This window comes from Pistacia vera, unplaced genomic scaffold, assembly GCF_008641045.1.
Source record: "Pistacia vera cultivar Batoury unplaced genomic scaffold, PisVer_v2 Contig127, whole genome shotgun sequence".
Lineage (NCBI taxonomy): Eukaryota > Viridiplantae > Streptophyta > Magnoliopsida > Sapindales > Anacardiaceae > Pistacia > Pistacia vera.
Window position 1 is genome coordinate 982,673 of NW_022195325.1, and position 17,695 is coordinate 1,000,367.

The window sequence follows — 17,695 nt, forward strand, 5'->3', positions numbered from 1 at the left end:
TAGTCGGATCTAGTCGGTCGTGTGCCGATCTGGCTAGAAACGGCCAGGTCTATGGCCATGATGGCCAAATCCAGTTGGTTGTGCCATTCCGACGATTGTCGGCAGTGGCTTAGGGTGGATGGGGGTGATTTTGTCAGAAATTAAGCTTTTATGTAATTGGGAAGTTTTGGCAAAAACTCAAATATAGGAGGTTAATATATATATATTATATATATATATATATATATATATATATTATATATATATATATATATATAATATATATATTATATTAAAAACGAGGGGTTTATTTATATAACATACCCACCAATTTATTCCTCCATATCAAATATATCAATATAACATATTCACTAATTTATTCCAATCTAATTAGACCTGACAAAACGGGTGGGTTAAGTGCGTACGGGCCAAAACGGACTGATTTTATACAGGTCACATATCTTGGACCCATACCCTACCATATGTGGCTACGGCCTATGGGTCAACCTTTAGGTACCCGTTTTTCTCACTCCAATTTTTAAATTTTACAGTTACACCCCCATAATTTCTATTGTTTTCATTTTTTGCAGTTAGATACATGTCATCAACTCACTCCGTTTAGTTCCCAATTATGGAAAGGTTTGACTACAGTTAACCTTCAAATTTTTGGAGGGTTGTGTTATACAGAAAGCTTGCAAATTTCTTAAATCAGGACCGTTGAATCACCTAAACAGGAGCATTACACGAATTACGAACTTAATCAAACGGTTGGGGATTGAGTTGGATTGACCATTGATTTTTTTTTTTTTTTTTCCAAAAAAGGCTGACAACCTTCATTTGTATGTTAATTTAATGTGTTTGATGTACTTGATTTCATTACTTCGCCATAGCTGTTTTCTCCAAGGTGATGACAGCACAAGAATTTTGATCTTGGATTATGTCTAATTGCTCCAAATCACTTCTTCTTGGAAAGATGAAAGTAATATTTTTGTTTCTTCCTTTTGTTATTTTAAAAGTATTTTATGTTTCTATAAACAGATCCTAAGAGATTTCGTAAGAGATTTACAGATCGAGGCAGGGGGTGATATTGTAAAAATATATACTATTCAATGTACACAGAAATTGGAAGAAAAGAAATTGTAATGCAAGGTTTCGTTGATGCAATGATGATCGCGTGATTAGCATATGCGATAGTTGAAGGTTGAGGGCGTAACGTCTGATTCAAAGAATATACTGAAACAATAAAAAATGAGTGAGCGCAGCTTGGTAATGAAATATTGATCATTGAAGAATTGTAGGTTTTAGGTAGAGCATTGTTGCTAGTTTTCTTTGCGTTTTTATGAAGTGGGATATTTTTTTAGTTTCAAAACACTGGTACTTGTAGGTATACCTAGACATGGGCATTTGGGACCAGTCTCAAAAACCTAGTCCAAGGACCGATCCTACGAGGTTTGGTCCCAAACCCAAACTAGGCCCATGGAGGAGGGACCAGTCCCTAAACCAGGCCCTCCTCCAAGGTTCAGGCATGAGACCAATCTAGGCCCGGTCCAAACCTCTTTGCATTTTTTCAAAAAAGTCCTCTAAAAAAATCCAAAACCCCCTATAATTTTGAAATTGACAAAAATATCAAGGGTTAAATTGATATTTTGCAAAATTTACTAATCTCCAGGTGTGCAATTAAATTTGCCAGGCCCCTAAAAATTATATAAACCCCCTTACATAATTATATTTAACCCCTTAAACATTAAAAAAAAAAAAGTTGGGGTGGAACAAAATTTTCCAGGCCCCTAGGACGAGTCTTATGGGCTCAAAATCGGTCTTAGGGACCGATCTGGGCTATGAATTTTCTCTGGTCCTAGGCCCATGAGTGACTAGTCCCAAATGGGACTAGTCTTGTTGGGACCTGTCCCAATCGGGCCCAGACCCGGACCTGGTTGGGACCAGTCCTTGCCCAAGTCTAGGTATACCTGGTCCAACAGTTTTAAAAATGGGTAGGGTCGAGTACGGGTCACATGAAAACAGGTCCTAAAATGCCTATCCATACCCGTTTTCAAAACAGGTGCTCGCGGGTATAGACCCATTTTGCTAGGTCTAAATATAACTAAACACATTTTCTTAAACATTCCTAATAATTTTCAAGGTCTTTTTGGTTTAGAGAATGTTATATTAATGGAAAGATAGATTACCATGAAGATTATTGGGAATATTTAGGGAAATGTGTTTGATTGGTTGATAAATTGATGAGTATGTTATATAAATTACTAAAGTGCCCTCCTTTTTAAATATTAATATATTATTATTTTTTGAATAATTTCTTTTAACCCCCTACATTTCAGATTTAGCTAAAACACTCCAGCAACAAAAAAGTTTAAAACTTAAAAAAAAACACCCTCACCAACCCCAAGCCACTTCCGATGGTGATAGTGGATATCTGGTCGTGAAATGACGGCCGTTTCATGGTCAAATATTTGGCCTTTCACGGCCACATCTTTGGCCATGAAACAACCATAAATCTGGCCGTGAAAGGCTAGATATAGGGGTGGGATAAAAAATCCAAAAACCGAACCGAACCGAACCGGTAACCAAACCAAAAATTAGGTTTTTTATAAACTGGTTCAATTTTCGGTTAGTGAATTCGAAAAACCGGAAAACCGGTTCGATTTTCGGTTTGAAAAAAATTGCAAACCGGTTTTTAAACCAGATTTGCCGTACATAAAAAACAAAAAAATAAAAATTTTACTCCTCACACGCAGTCACGTTACAGCGCCATCCACATTCGTCTTTCACTCTCTTTGCCTCCAGTCACCAAATCTGAAAATTTCAAAATTCAAATCTCTGTACTTCGTCTTCATCAATCGTCTGTTCGTCACTTCCAAAGTTCCAGACTCCAGTCACCAGCAATTCTAGTCTTCCACACCGTGACTCCATCCACATCGTGAGCTACGTTCGTCGTTCGCCAGCACCCAGCACTCCAGCAGACTCCATTCTCCAGTCAGGCAGTCATGCCATTGTCCCACCGTAAACAGAGTCTTCTCTCCAAGCTCCGATCTGTCGAGCTTCACATTCACAGTCCACAGATCAGTCTCCAGTCAAGCCACCGTGAGGCGTGAGCAGACTCCACCGTGAGGCTTGAACAGACCCACCCTAAAGAGACTCCACCGTGAGCACTGAGCCACTGAGCAGACCCACCGTGAGCATACTCTTGAATCTTGATTTGAACAAGTTATTAGTTATATGCCATGCTATTTGTGCTGAAGTTTTTCTTTGTTTTGTTATAATGGTTGTAGTTTAAATCAGGTGGTATTTGGGTGGTTTCTGGTAAATTGATTATTGTGTTTTTCTCGTTGGGGTTATTTGTTAGTTTGTTACTTTGTTATAATGGTGGTTGTTTAAATCAGCAAACTTCCTGATTTTAAAATTAGATAGTATTTGGGTTTCTGGTAAATTTATTATTTTGTTTTCTCGTTGGGATTATGTTATGATTATATTAATCTTTCTCAAATGTTTGGTTCAGTTTATTCATGGATGGTTGGATGCCAGATTTTAAAATTCTATTGAGATTTCTGATATGTCGTAAATAGAAACTAATGGATGCCAGATTTTAAAATTCTATTGAGATTTCTCATTAAGGAAAACCTCAGGCTGACAAATTAATTTATGATGTATTGATGTGTACGTTAATGTTTGATAAAATACTCTAGCTTATTCACCCATTAGATTTTTATAAAATCTTTAGCATATATGCAAATAATAATTTGGGCACAAACATTGATTAACATATTTACTTAATGAATTGTAGATGTCATCGGCCACGGATAATACTGGTGAGACACCGACAAGTATGACTCCAACTCCATTAACAAATCTGGGGAGTGCGGAATCAAGAAACTCCACTAACACCAACAAAGATGATTTATGTCATATTAAGTTTTTTTACTTTGTAATTTTATGTTATGTATTTGAGTTTATTGATGAATATTGACTATTTAGTAATGTGTAATTGAATTCTTTATGTTTTTATTTCGTATTTTGGATTCAGTATCTGCAAATAAGTAATTTAATGTATTTTTCATATAAAGAATACAACAATAATACAAAATAAAAGAGAAACATAGTATGAAATTATATATAAAATAATAAATATTTGAATTTAGGGACTTAAATGAAACATTGAAGGATTTTAAGGATTAAAGGGTAATTTGAAAACCGGTTAACCGGTAACCGAACCGAAAATTCGGTTCGGTTCACATTCGATTTTTAACCAAAACCGGTTCGGTTAACCGGTTTATCCCACCCCTAGCTAGATATGGCTGTTTTCGGCCATAGTTTCCAGAAATGACCTTAGCGGCGCACGACTGGCTAGATCCGACCGGTCGTGCACCATTCTGTCGTTGGCGATCTGGCCACCACCTTTAGGTAATTTTTTTTTTTAAATTTCAAGGGTATTTATGTCCTAAAAACTTTGTATATAGGGATAAAATAGTCAATTAGTATTTTTATAAATCACTTCTTCTTGGGAAGATGAGAGTAATATTTTTATTTCTTCCTTTTGTTATTTTAAAAGTATTTTATTTTTCTATAGACAGATCCTACGAGATTTTATAAGAGATTTACAGATCGAGGCAGGGGGTGATATTGTCAAAATATATACTATTCAATGCACACAGAAATTGGAAGAAAAGAAATTGTAATGGAAGGCTTCGTTGATGCAATGATGATCGCGTGATTAGCATATGCGATAGTTGAAGGTTGAGGGCCTACCGTCTGATTCAAAGAATATATTGAAACAATAAGAAATGATTGAGCGTCAGGTTGGCAAAGGAAAGAATATACTTGGTAACCAAATATTGATCATTGAAGAATTGTAGGTTTTAGGTAGAGCATTGTTGCTGGTTGGCTTTGCATTTTTTTGAAGTGGGATATTTTTTTTGTTTCAAAATACGAGTACTTGTAGGTATACCTAGACTTGAGCATTTGGGACCGGTCCTAAAAAATCGGCTAAAAAAACCGGTCCAAGGATCGGTCCTCGCAAGGACCGATCCTATGAGGCCTAGTCCTAAACCCTAAACCCTAAATCCTAAACCCTATGAGGCCTAGTCCCAAACCCGAACTAGGCCCATGGAGAAGGGACCAGTCCCTAGATCGGGCCCTCCTCCAAGGTCGGTCCCAGGCCCGACCTAAACCCCTTTGCATTTTTTCAAACAAGTCCTCTAGAAAAAATCTAAAAACCCCCTATAATTTTGAAATGACAAAAATATTGAGGGTTAAATTGATATTTTACAAAATTTACTAATCTCAAGGTGTGCAAAAAAATTTCCAGACTCTTAAAAATTACATAAACCCCGCTATATAATTTTATTTAACCCCTTAAATATAAAAAAAGTTGCGGGCTGGAAAAAATTTTCCAGGCCTTAAGGATTGGTCCTATGAGCCCAAGATCGATCCTAAGGACCGGTTTGGGCCATGAAATTTCTCATGGGTCCCAGGCCCATGAGTGACTAGTCCTAAATGGGACCAGTTCTATTGGGACCAGTCCCAATCGAGCACAGACTCGGACCTGGTTAAGACCGGTCCTTGCCCATGTCTAGATATACCTGGCCCAATTGTTTTAAAAATGGGTAGGGTCGGGTACAGGTCACATGAAAATGGGTCCTAAAATGCCTATCCATACCCATTTTCAAAATAGGTGCCCGTGGGTATAGTATAGACCCATTTTGTCAGGTCTAAATCTAACCAAACACATTTTCCTAAACATTCTAAGTAATTTTCAAGGTGTGTTTGGTTTAGAGAATGTTATATTAATGGAAAGATAGATTACCATGAAGATTATCAGGATGTTTAGGGAAATGTGTTTGGTTGGTTGAAATAAATTGATGGATATGTTATATAAATTACTAAAGTGTCCTCCTTTTTAAATATTAATATATTATTATTTTTTAAATAATTTCTTTTAACCCCCTAGATTTCAGATTTAGCTAAAACACTCCAGCAACAAAAAAAGTTTAAAACTTAACAAAAACACCCCCACTCACCCCAAGCCACTTTCGGTGGTGATAGTGGAGATCTAGTCGTGAAATGACGGCCGTTTCACAGTCAAATATCTAGCCTTTCACGGCCACATCTTTGGCCATGGAACAACCATAAATCTGGCCGTGAAAGGCCAAATATGGCTATTTTCGGCCATGGATTTGCCAGAAACAACCTTAGCAGCACATTGCTGGCCAGATCCGATCAGTTGTACACCATTCTGTCGCTGGCGACTAGTGGTGGTGGCCAAATCCAGCCACCACCCTTGGGTAATTTTTTTAAATTTTGAGGGTATTTATGTCCTAAAAATTTTGTATATAAAGATAAAATTGTCAATTAGTATTTTGGTAAATTGTTTTTCAAACAAGGGAATTATTGTCTTAAATTTTTATTAATAAGGGGTAAAATTGTAACAAAAATAAGATTACCAAGTAATCTTAAAATACTTAAGAAAATGAAGGTAATCAGATTACCTCCTATATTACCAATAGTAACTGCTATTGGTTTTGAAAGATTATCATAATCTTATATTACTTGACAACCAAACGTGGTAATCAAGTAATATAAGATGACATTACCTCAGTAATCCCTTATTACCCCCAACCAAGCACACCCTTAAAGTAATCTATCTTTCCATTAATATAATATTCCCAATAATACAACATTCCCTAAACTAAACGCACTCTTATATCATTAAGATATGTTAAACCAACGTATCTTTCATCAATTCTCATATAACGGGGTTTATTTTATTTTCTAAGACAACTTAATATTTAAATTCGTTTATTTTGTTCAAAAAATATTAAAATACTCTTTTTAAAGGTTTTTTTTTTCTTCACAATTTTATAAAAGAATATTTGATATTTCAAAGGCATTTTCGAATTATAAGAATTTTTTTTTTTTAATAATTTTGTACTGTTTGGTATTTTTAAGAGGTTTTCTGTTTAGATAATTTTTAGGAAAAATTAATATTTTCTAAACAAAGTGAATGACTTTATTTCTAAGGGATGGTATAGGAGGAAATATAAACACTAAGAAAATGAATAAATAAAAAGGGTTATCTGTACTTTTATCCTCAAGGTTTGAAGTGTATTACACTACTATGCGATACAAATAATTTAGTCCAATCAGGTTACATTTTTCAATAAAAAAGTTTATAACACCCTTCTTGTTTTATTCACATATTGTTAGGAATTAATCAAATATAGAAAAATAAAAAGTTTGGATTTTAAATTTTTTTTATATTGTTCACTAGAGTTTTAGTTTTAATATCTTTTGTATTTATAATTGTGATGATAAATACTTAGATGATATTTTCATAAATGTGAAATTAAGCAAGTTTTATAATATAATAAAAGTGGTCCATATTATATTTAGATAACAATCATTACTTTTGTGAAAAATTAACATTTGTTTGAAGTGTATCATATACTTTTGTTTTTTTATATATTTTATTAATTTCTACTAATATGTAACAAAATAACAAGGGCATTATAGATATTTTGTTAAAAAGTTTCACTTTACTGTAAGCAAATATACTCTAAACTTATGGACAAAAGTGTAAAAATAAAAGAGTAAACTAACAGGGCCCTAGATTTTTGCGAGGTTTACAGCAATGTTCTGAAAACCAGACTGGACGGACCAGTCTGATTGTCAATCGGTGTCCTCTTCGATCTGAATTTCTAATTTTACTGTTCACACAAATCCCTAATCTTACATTCGACCAACAAGGGGCTACCAAGTACTGGGGTTAGAGGGTTTTTGTAGAGAGGAGGCTGGTGGTTCGGGGGTGGTGTCGGATTGAATTTTGGATGTCGAAATTCGGTCAGAAAAATTAACCTAATACGCGAGTCAAGGCTAGTGAACCAGGGGCTGCCAAGTGCCAGGGTTTGATCGATTTTGTAGAGTGGAGTTTGGCGGTAATGTTGGATTGAATTTTTTATGTCGGAATTAGCTGAAATTTTTTCAAAAAAATCAAGCCAATCGTAGTGGTGTTAGTGAGTCATAACCGACGAACAAGGTGCTACCAAGTTCCGGGGTTACTCGAGGACGATGGTTTAGGTGGTGGTGTCAGATTGAATTTTGGCGGTCGGAATCAGCTGAAATTTGGTTCGAAAAGTTAAAACCCAAAAAAATCATAGAGGTGTATTTGCTATATTTGAAGCCTATAGGGACTGAAAAAGTTTTTAAGAGTGTTTTTGTAAGATTTTAAACTTTTTAGACCATCGCTTGACCTGCCAGTTTAACTGGTCAGACCTATCAAACCATGAACTGGCCCCTTGATCAGGTCAAGGCTTGATCTAGTTTTCAAAACATTGGTTTACTAGCTTTGAATTCCCCTTTTGTCTCATTTTGTCTAATAAAGAGAGGAGAAAGCGAGATGTCGCATAGTTTTGGGTTTGGGTAATCAGATCTCGATTGGCCCAAATATAAGTCCACATATTTTTTTTCTTTTTATTAAAAGGAGAAATAATCTTCGGGCTTCGTTTATATATATTTTTTGCTTTGATTATTTAACCAAATTAACCTTAAATAAAAGAAAAATGCTATCCTTACAAAGCCCATACAAAGAGGACTACAAAGTGGCATCATCTAGAAAAGAAAAAACAAAAAAAAAAAGGGGAAAGAGAGAGAGAGAGAGAAATCATAAAAATCAAAGGTGAAGATTACTTTGTATGACCCTTTTGTAAAACTAACATTGCTCTAAATAAAAATATCAAAAAACACTTGTTGAAGAAACAGTTAGTTCACTCCATTTATTACATTTTTATTTTGTTTACCAACCATTTTTGTGTTTGATTTGTTACATCTGAGACTGAGATGAATAATTTATCGAAACTGAAACATTGTTCTTTTGTTGTGTTCACTACGATGATTGATACAAACTTTCTTTTTTGTTTTGTCATTTCGATTATTGATCCATGATAATCAGAGACAACCGATGACTATTATGTAAAAAAAATATGGGAAAACCTTCAAGTAACTTCATGGCGAAGAAATCTTTCTACATGTGAAAGTCGAGGAAAAAAAGTTTGCCAACTGTTTGTTTGATGACAAGACTGGCAATTGCTGCAAATCTTTACCAGAAAATTGAAACGAAAATATGAAAAATAAAGGCATCATCAGTTATCTTCTAATGATTCAAGAAAAAGTCAAAAACAAGCTATTTGAAAAAAAAAAAAAAAAAAAAAAAAAAACGGTTTTAAATTAAAAAAAAAAATAATGAAAGAAAAGAAACCCTGTAATTAATGTGTTTCATATGAGCTGTACGTACACTGCATTTCTCAGTCTAGAACTTGTAGCTGATACAACTCCGCATTTTCAATTACTTCCTTTAGAGCATCTCGACCCAAAAACTTGGGAAATTAATGCATTTGTATAAATCATCATCACAGGCTCAAAAATTTCCAAGTCTCGAACCAAACCTTTTCCTGTGGTGGTAATTCTCAGGCAGAAGCCTTTTGTGGTGCTCCACAAGGAACACTTAACAATTTAGGAAGCCAGCTTCCTCCATTGCAAGCTTATCAATTTCACTTTCAACCTATGATCAGCTTCAAATAATAAAAATCAGTAGAGAAAAAGACTTAAATTACTGAGTAGAAGAAGCTGAAGTATGATTTGGCGGTATTTACAATGATGATTTCAGCAGCTTCCTTTATATCATCAAGTCCAAATAACCATTTCTCTGTGATCCTCTCCTGAAATGAAAGCAACAATCCAACAAGAAAATCAGCAATGCAGCTACACTTTGATTATAGATTGACAAAACAGGAATGACAGGTACTGAAACTGCACTTTTATGTACCATGAAAAAATTCACTATCCCCACACAAGAAATGAAAGAAATTGTCTCCTTAAGCATAGGAATAAAGAACTTAAACTGAAACCATGGGCAAGAACTGGACATGTAAAATGGGCTGTGCCGACCCATTTTTTCCATATTACTATTCTTACTGGAACTAGGAGTGATCTTAGGATATTGTTTGTGGATAATTCAGAGTGCAGTGAGAGAATCCATCAATCTAGGACTTGGGAGTCAGTTACCATGTGATCTTAATTACCTCTCTGGAATTGCTTTTCTAAAAGCCAAAACTAATTAATTATAGCATTTTATGTGGCTGTGCTATATCAAATATTTCCCACTTGTATCTCTGCCATTCCATTGGTATATCAAACTATATTTACCCATTCAACAATCCAAGGACAGGATTAGCACAAATACCTGAAAATTTTTTTTCTCCCGGTTGGAAAGCAAACTTCAAGATGAGTGAAAGAACAATCATAAATGTAGATGAGTGAAAGAACCATCATAAATGTTGAGAATAAAAATGTTAAGATAATCCACAATCAACAAGTCAAATAAGCTAACAAGACTTGCATCTATAAATATGAATTGCTAGATGTACTATATTACACTGATAAGTAAATATAGCCAAAAACTCAACAGATTAATCAAAACCAGGGGACAAAGAAAAAATAGTGCAATACGTCAACAACTGCTAACATCCACATGCAAATGGGAATAGAAAGGAGACTGAATGCAGTCAGGAGTAAGGTAAAATAACTCTTACAAACTTAGTTGATCAAATCCATAGTAAATCATATCGTGACATACCCTAACAATTCTAGATTGGAACAATTGATCCCAAATGTGAATCCATTTTCATTTCCGAATGATACTTTCAAAGGAATTCAAAAAGCTACTTCAACAAGAATCTATCTTGCCCACTAGTTGCAATCATTTCCTACACCTTGGCTTCTGCCACAATCACATGGCCAACTAGCTATAAATGAGAATTAACCCTTTTAACAGGGCACAAGGTTACTCAATCAAATAAATGATAGCAAGATACATTATCTTGTGCTTGTCAAATTTTATGGCTGAACTAATTATACTAAGAACCAATCTTGCGAAAGGGATTCATAATACCTGACATTAGATTAGGGTTGTTTCAATGCATTTTACTTCAACAAGAATTCCAATAAACTTTTCCCTGACTGTAATCTATTTTCAGTCATCCATGGTATCATTCCAAAAATTGTTCAACCTCAAAATCACTTTTAATAATATAAATGATAAGAATTATATCAAAAGATTAATGATCAGAACTAAGTTGCTGCAGTTGCAAAGGAACCTGATCACCAGATAACTGCATAACAGAATTTCTCTGGAGAGTTCCCTTAGATATCATCCACTCAGCAAAACATGCAATTAGCTGAAAAAAAGACAGAATATAAATTCTGAATCATTATCAAGCTCAACGAATAAGGACTCTGAATTAATAGGATTTAGACGCTCGCAAGACATAACTTGACAATTCCTTGAATATAGTATAATTCAACAAAGAAAGAAAGAAGCTCATAAAAATCAAAAGAAATAAAAGAAGAGAAGTCAGCATACATGCCTTGTCACCCAGTGGTTCTAATCCTAAGCTCTTCTCTGTCATTTGTTTCGATGAAAAAACTTTTGCATTGTTGTTGCTGACTGCAAAGGCCTACAACCGAAGTTATCAATTGACCAAGAAATAGCATACAACAAATTTAGGTCAGACAAACACTCATTACAATATTACAAGAAGGAACCGAATTTGGATTTATTAAATAGTTTAGCATACAAATTATGAACTTATAAGAAGGAAAACTTGAAATTTAAGGTTGAGAGCCTTTTAACTTGTGTTTTTGATAGTCAAAAGCAGAAGTACTTCAACAAGAAGCAGAAGGATTTCTACAAGAAGGGATTACCTGGCCTGCCCATCCACAATTAGCTCGAAAACACCTCCACATTGCAAATCCCTACATCAAGTGAAATCCAACCCAGTCGGCCACCACTCACAAAAGATTCTACACAAATAAATCAAATTAATTTTTTTTTTTTTTTTTTTTTTTTTTTAAAAAGGCAGCTTTCTGCTTACCCATCTTGGATTATATGAAGAGACAAACTTCTCTCCATTGACTGACCTCCTTTACACTAAAGCCAGAGAACCACTCAATATTCAAACCAAAATTAAAACAACAACAACAACATATAAAGATAACAATGAAGCTACAAGAAACACACACCTGTGGACAAAACAAGCAATTATACTGTCCAGCAATACAAGAATCGTTGCAAATTATCCCAACAAGCTCCAATTTCTGATTTACTTTCTCAAGTTTCAAATTACTATCAATGCCACTCACTTTTTCTGTGAGCTCCACCTTATTATCTTATAAAACAAGAAGAACCCATCAAATTTACGAAGTAATGAGAGCAAATAATGCATAATTTTAGGGAAAAGGAATTACGGGGACGTGGGCTTGGCTAGACCAAACAGGGTTTAGTATTCTTCTGGGTAATGTTGGGAATGAAAAGTAACACCTGTGAATTATACCAAAGGGCATATTTATTTTGTTCAACTGAGTTTGATGCTTCAACCTTTAACTCTTCTCTATCATATGAAAACGAGGAAGCTGTTTAGGAGATATGAATGGGTATGATAATTTTGTGTCGTTATTGTCTCTGTAGCTTGTTTGTTAGCTCAAATTGGCCGGTCTGCAACCACATGCTAAGGCGGAGCTATGGCCGCTAAAAAATAAATAATAAATGACATTTAAACCACCGTAAATTATGAATCAAATCAAGCGCCCTAATGTCCGAAACTTTGAATTTTGATCCCTTTAGAATTGGATATAGTTGATGGAGAAAGAGGAGAGGACAAAATGGACATTTCAAAACGAAATAGAAATTTATTAAATTAATTAAAAAGTGAAAATTTTCTGAATTGAAAAAATAATAAAAATTTTAGAAACTTCTAAATTAAAACCAATTATATAATTCAAAACTTAAAAAAAAAAGAAAAAATACAATACCAAAAAAATAGAAACAAAACTCCTAACCTTTCACAATAATTTTGAAGTTTTTATTTTTTAAATTCACAGAAATTAAAAATATATATTTAAAGTTGTTAAATTCTCCTGATTATAGAGATTGTAAAAAAATTAATAATAATCATGTATTCTGATAGTTCTGCTGGTTCCCCTGTTTAATTATGCAGAGAAGTCCTCTGCCTCTTACTATATTTGTCTATGCCAATAATTAATTACAGGTAATAATTAATAAATTAATGATTCTATGAATGGAATTAAAGATTGATGAATTCAGAAACAACAAAGGCTTTACCTGAATGAAAAGTAATTAAAATTTCAGTCTTTTGGGTTGTGGTTCCTCTTCCATGTTTGAGCTGAAATCTCCTTTATGTTGTTCCACTTGTTCTTCAGAACAGCGGGGGTGATCCTCTTCATCTATATAAAGCCCACACTTCACCACATTGTAATAGTTTCCTCTGAAATCAAAAGTAAGATAACGGGTTTTTTCACCCAGGGAACGTGGCAGAATATTCCACACCATTACATGATCTGACATAAGAAACATGTTTTCAAATCTTATCATGTCCCACCACCCATCATTTTCTTTTCCATCGAGTGTCTTACCATTTTCATCCATGCCAATCACCTTATAACGAAAATAGAAACATTTGGGAGCTTTGTTATGGTCTTGAGATGTTACAACAAGGCACACTTTCAAACTAAGGAAGAGTTTCGGAGGAGGTAGTGGTGCCACCTCGAGAGTTATAGAAGATCCCACATTTTGGAAGCTGAACCACTCTGGAATTTCATTTCCAGGAAAGAGACAACGACCGTGCGATCTGCTATGGAACATCCCACATTGTTTCTATACAAAAAGAATATTTAACAACATATGTTAAAATATAAAATAAAAAACATCGATTTTTTAAGGAAATCTAGAGAATGAAAGTCATACCTGTCCCAAATTGGCTTTTAGCATATTCTGATCCAGTTTTAAACAGTTACCAAAGTCAGCATACTCCACCGACGAGGATAAATCAAAATCACATAACTCCAATGATATACAATTGTATGCTTTAACAGTTGTAGCGCCTAATGGTAAGCATTTAAGCCTCTCACAATAGCTTATGTCTAGATCCTCCAATTTAAGTTGTTTGAAGCTTGATGGTATCCATTCAAAATTGTTTCTGCTTAGATTTAACTTTCGTAGAGAGTAAAACTTACCAAGAATGTCGAGTAACCCCATGATTTGACAATTAGATAAATTTAACTCATATAGCGACAAATATGATAAAAAAGGCCCTAAACCCACCTTGAGACTTTTAAGCCTTGAATAGTCTTCAAGATCCAACCCTCTTAGTTTTGATGGATATTCAATCAAGGTCAACTCTGTTATAGATGTTCCATCAAAACATACTTGCTTCATGCTACATGAGACCTTTGGAGCCTTCTTGAGCTTTGAGCAACCAGAGAGAATGAGAACTTTTGATTGAATGTCGGCGGGAAGACTGTTAAGGTTTTTGCAACCTTCAAGATCCAAGATAACCAGCTTATTTAGATATTGAATTGATGAATGAATCTCAATCAAACTTGTACAACCTTGTAGAATCAAAATCTCAAGATTTGGGGCTAATGAGAGATCTGGAATTCTAATTAGGTGCTTGGAGTTGATGAGGTTGATATGCTTCAACTTTTCTAAATGCTGCAAACAATAAATTAAGGAGATGAGGAAGTGACATAAATTATATGATGAGCCTTATGATTTTCTACACAAACAGAATATGAAGATAAATATTTATACCTGGAGACCATTCCAGAGTTGTTTAATATTGCTACAAGGAATGATAAGTGCAAAAAGATTTTCAAACACAAAATTTGATGGCAATGAATCCAAAGGATATCCAAACCAGCGAAAGAACCTTATGTTACATGGACTGAATTCTAGGCCCTCCAAAGCATGCACCTTATTCACATTCTCTGAGCAATATTCACAAGTCTGTTCATCCATTAAGCAACACGCGCAAGGAAAACGCCACTGTCCATAGCAATTGCCAAAAAAACCACGTCGCCCTTCCTTGTCCGGGCAATAAAAGTCCAAGAACCTGAGGTTTTGCATCTTCATGAAAGCATTGCACTTCAAGTTTATCTCTTTTATTTTAGAAATATCTAAGGAGATGCATTCAATTGCTTCACTTCCCTAACAATCAAATGATAATAAATTAGTATCTTAAATAAATGTCAAAATCTACTATTACAACACATAGTTTTAAAATTAAATTCAATTTTTTTTTTTTCTCGGATTTTTTTTTTTGGTAAAATACAAATGTAGACATGCCTCAAATCTAATTTAACCCTTCACTGTAGGAACTGATAAATTAGATTCTATACGTACATGATGCATGATAAAAATTAATAATAACAAATGGATGATGTTATCCAACTTATAATAATATAAATAAATTAATCAGTCAATAACTCACCGTGTTTCTTCTTAACACATCATAGATATCATCATGACGCCATAATCTGCTGCGTTTACTTGGATCTTTAGATTCTTGCTTGACAATTTTCTCTCCCATTTTTTGTAACAAATCATGCATTTTTATAATGTTGACATAATCTACAGTTATAAGAGACTTGTCAATGAGATTCCGTACTCCCATTTTGGAATCAAAATAATAACCATCAAGGATTTCCATTGCAGTATTTCTATCAAATCCAATAAGAAAGCATGCTATATCTAGAAATATATCTTTCTCTTGATCATCAAGTCCATTATAACTTAGTTTCAGTACATCTTGGATCTTTGGATTTGGATTTGGATTTTTTTCTAGGTTAACCAATGCACTTTTCCATTCTAATTTTTTCTTCTCAAATAATGAAGAACCCAAAACTTCAAGAGCTAATGGAACACCTTGAGCAAATTTTATTACCCTTATTGATAGCTTCATGTAATCTGTAGGGGGATGATCTAGTTTAAATGCATGACGACTAAAATGTTTAAGAGATTCATTAGATGGTAATCCCTTAACTTTATATATGTTACCATGACTTACTCCACAAGTTTTAAGCACTTGTTTATCTCTTCCTGTAATAATGACTCGACTTCCAGGACCCAAACATTCAAGATCTCCAATTAACTTTTCTATTTGCTGTGAACATGTCACATCATCAAAAACAATGAGAACTTTCTTATTGTGAAACCTGCTTTTGGTGAAGGTGGACTCTAAAACAGCCCATCGATCTTCTAATATTGCAGAGAGAAGTTCTTGACCCAAATGAATTAATCCAAATTTTTCCAAATTTTCCCTGATATTTTGAAAGTGAACACTCTCAAATTGACTTGAAATTTTGGTGAATAATGCATGAGCAAGAGTTGTCTTGCCTATACCACCCATTCCCCAAATCCCAACACTCCTGCAAACATCTTTTAACTCAAGACGTAATAGCAATTCAAGTTTCTCTATTTTTGATTTTATCCCAACGAGGTCCTTGTTTTCACTCGGGGACATTTTATTCAGTTCTTCCAATATTTTTTTGACAATTTCCCCTATTAACACAGCTTCACGCCTAGCAAAATATAAAACACTTTAGTTAGTTTAATTAAATCAAAATAGAAAAAAAACAATGCTTTTTAATTACAATATCTATGCAAACAAAGCATTTGAATTAAGAGAAAACAACATAATGGATACATTCCATAACAGTTACCTAATGTTAATTTAATAATCTTCCGTCAGGCCTTGTGAAAGAACCATAACAAAGAGTAAAATTCATAGTTTTGTACTTTTGTTTACCACATACTCTATACTAGCTTAACAGCACATTTATACGTAATTAAATTCATTAAAATATAAATATAAATGGATTTCATTTTATTGTTTTTTTTTTTTAAACATTTTGAGTCCCCTATTAATTGTATCCTTCTCAGATATATATAAATATTAAATAATCTACAATATCTTAAAATTCATGTACTTTAATTTTCTTAAATATTATAGTATTAGAATTTATTTTTTCACATTTAACTATTTTACTAGATTTTTTCACTAATGATAAATATTAAATATCTAAATACTAGGGATATGTTTTGTCAATTTTATATATAATAAATAAATTTCTTTTCCCCAAATTAAGAAGAGAAGTCTTCATCCATTGAAATATCTAATGTAAATGTCTGCAAAAAGTAAATGTAATTGAGAAATTCAATTAGCGTACAATTACCTAATGTTACTTGAATCAAATCCGGATAGATTAGCTGCTTCTTTCAAAGCATTCCGCCATCTCATCACCTTCTCTGAGCTCTGGTTTTCTTCATGGTTCACAAATGCTTCTCTAATCGTTCCAGTTTGATTCCTTACATCTGATGGATTCACGTGATAGAAAACTGGCACTACCATCAGATCTCTCGCTTTCTTGCATTCAATGATCTTTGCAAGTTCTTCAAGGCACCATCTAGACGTGGCATAACCTTTTGAGAAGACAATAACTGCGATCATTGATTCTTCGATCGTATTCAAAAGTGCTTCTGAAATTTCATCTCCTCTATGAAGCTCATCATCAATGAAAGTGTTGATTTTCTTTGAACACAGAGCTGCATAGAGATGGCTTGTAAAGTTGTCACGTGTATCCTCACCTCTAAAACTCAGAAAAATATGATATTTTTGAGAAACTCTGGAAGAAGAAGATGATAAAGCCATTATTACACTTCACACTTGACGAAAGGCTGCCTAAAGAAGAGAGAGTTTTGAACTTTGCATATGTAAACAGTGCACAGAATTTTAAAATTATATAACCAAGACAGTGATATGCTTGCCTAATTCAATGAACCTTCCACGAAGTT

General features: G+C 34.0%; 2 protein-coding genes across 2 annotated transcripts; both read right to left on the bottom strand.

The window, feature by feature from the left end:
- Positions 1-9,229: 9,229 nt before the first annotated feature.
- LOC116121665 (TMV resistance protein N-like) lies at positions 9,230-17,599 on the bottom strand. The gene is made up of 11 exons (XM_031407606.1): positions 17,077-17,599; positions 15,333-16,422; positions 14,654-15,049; positions 13,808-14,554; positions 13,166-13,717; positions 12,067-12,364; positions 11,919-11,974; positions 11,749-11,799; positions 11,408-11,501; positions 9,639-11,222; positions 9,230-9,547 (listed from the first exon to the last, which is right to left on the bottom strand). The coding sequence occupies exons 1-5, from the start codon at positions 17,550-17,552 to the stop codon at positions 13,181-13,183; spliced, it is 3,246 nt and encodes a 1,081-aa protein (XP_031263466.1). The 5' UTR covers positions 17,553-17,599; the 3' UTR covers positions 9,230-9,547; positions 9,639-11,222; positions 11,408-11,501; positions 11,749-11,799; positions 11,919-11,974; positions 12,067-12,364; positions 13,166-13,180.
- Positions 9,491-12,387, bottom strand: LOC116121664 (primase homolog protein-like). Its single transcript, XM_031407604.1, has 6 exons — positions 12,378-12,387; positions 12,067-12,212; positions 11,412-11,501; positions 11,142-11,222; positions 9,639-9,704; positions 9,491-9,547 (listed from the first exon to the last, which is right to left on the bottom strand). The coding sequence occupies exons 1-6, from the start codon at positions 12,385-12,387 to the stop codon at positions 9,491-9,493; spliced, it is 450 nt and encodes a 149-aa protein (XP_031263464.1).
- Positions 17,600-17,695: the final 96 nt, after the last annotated feature.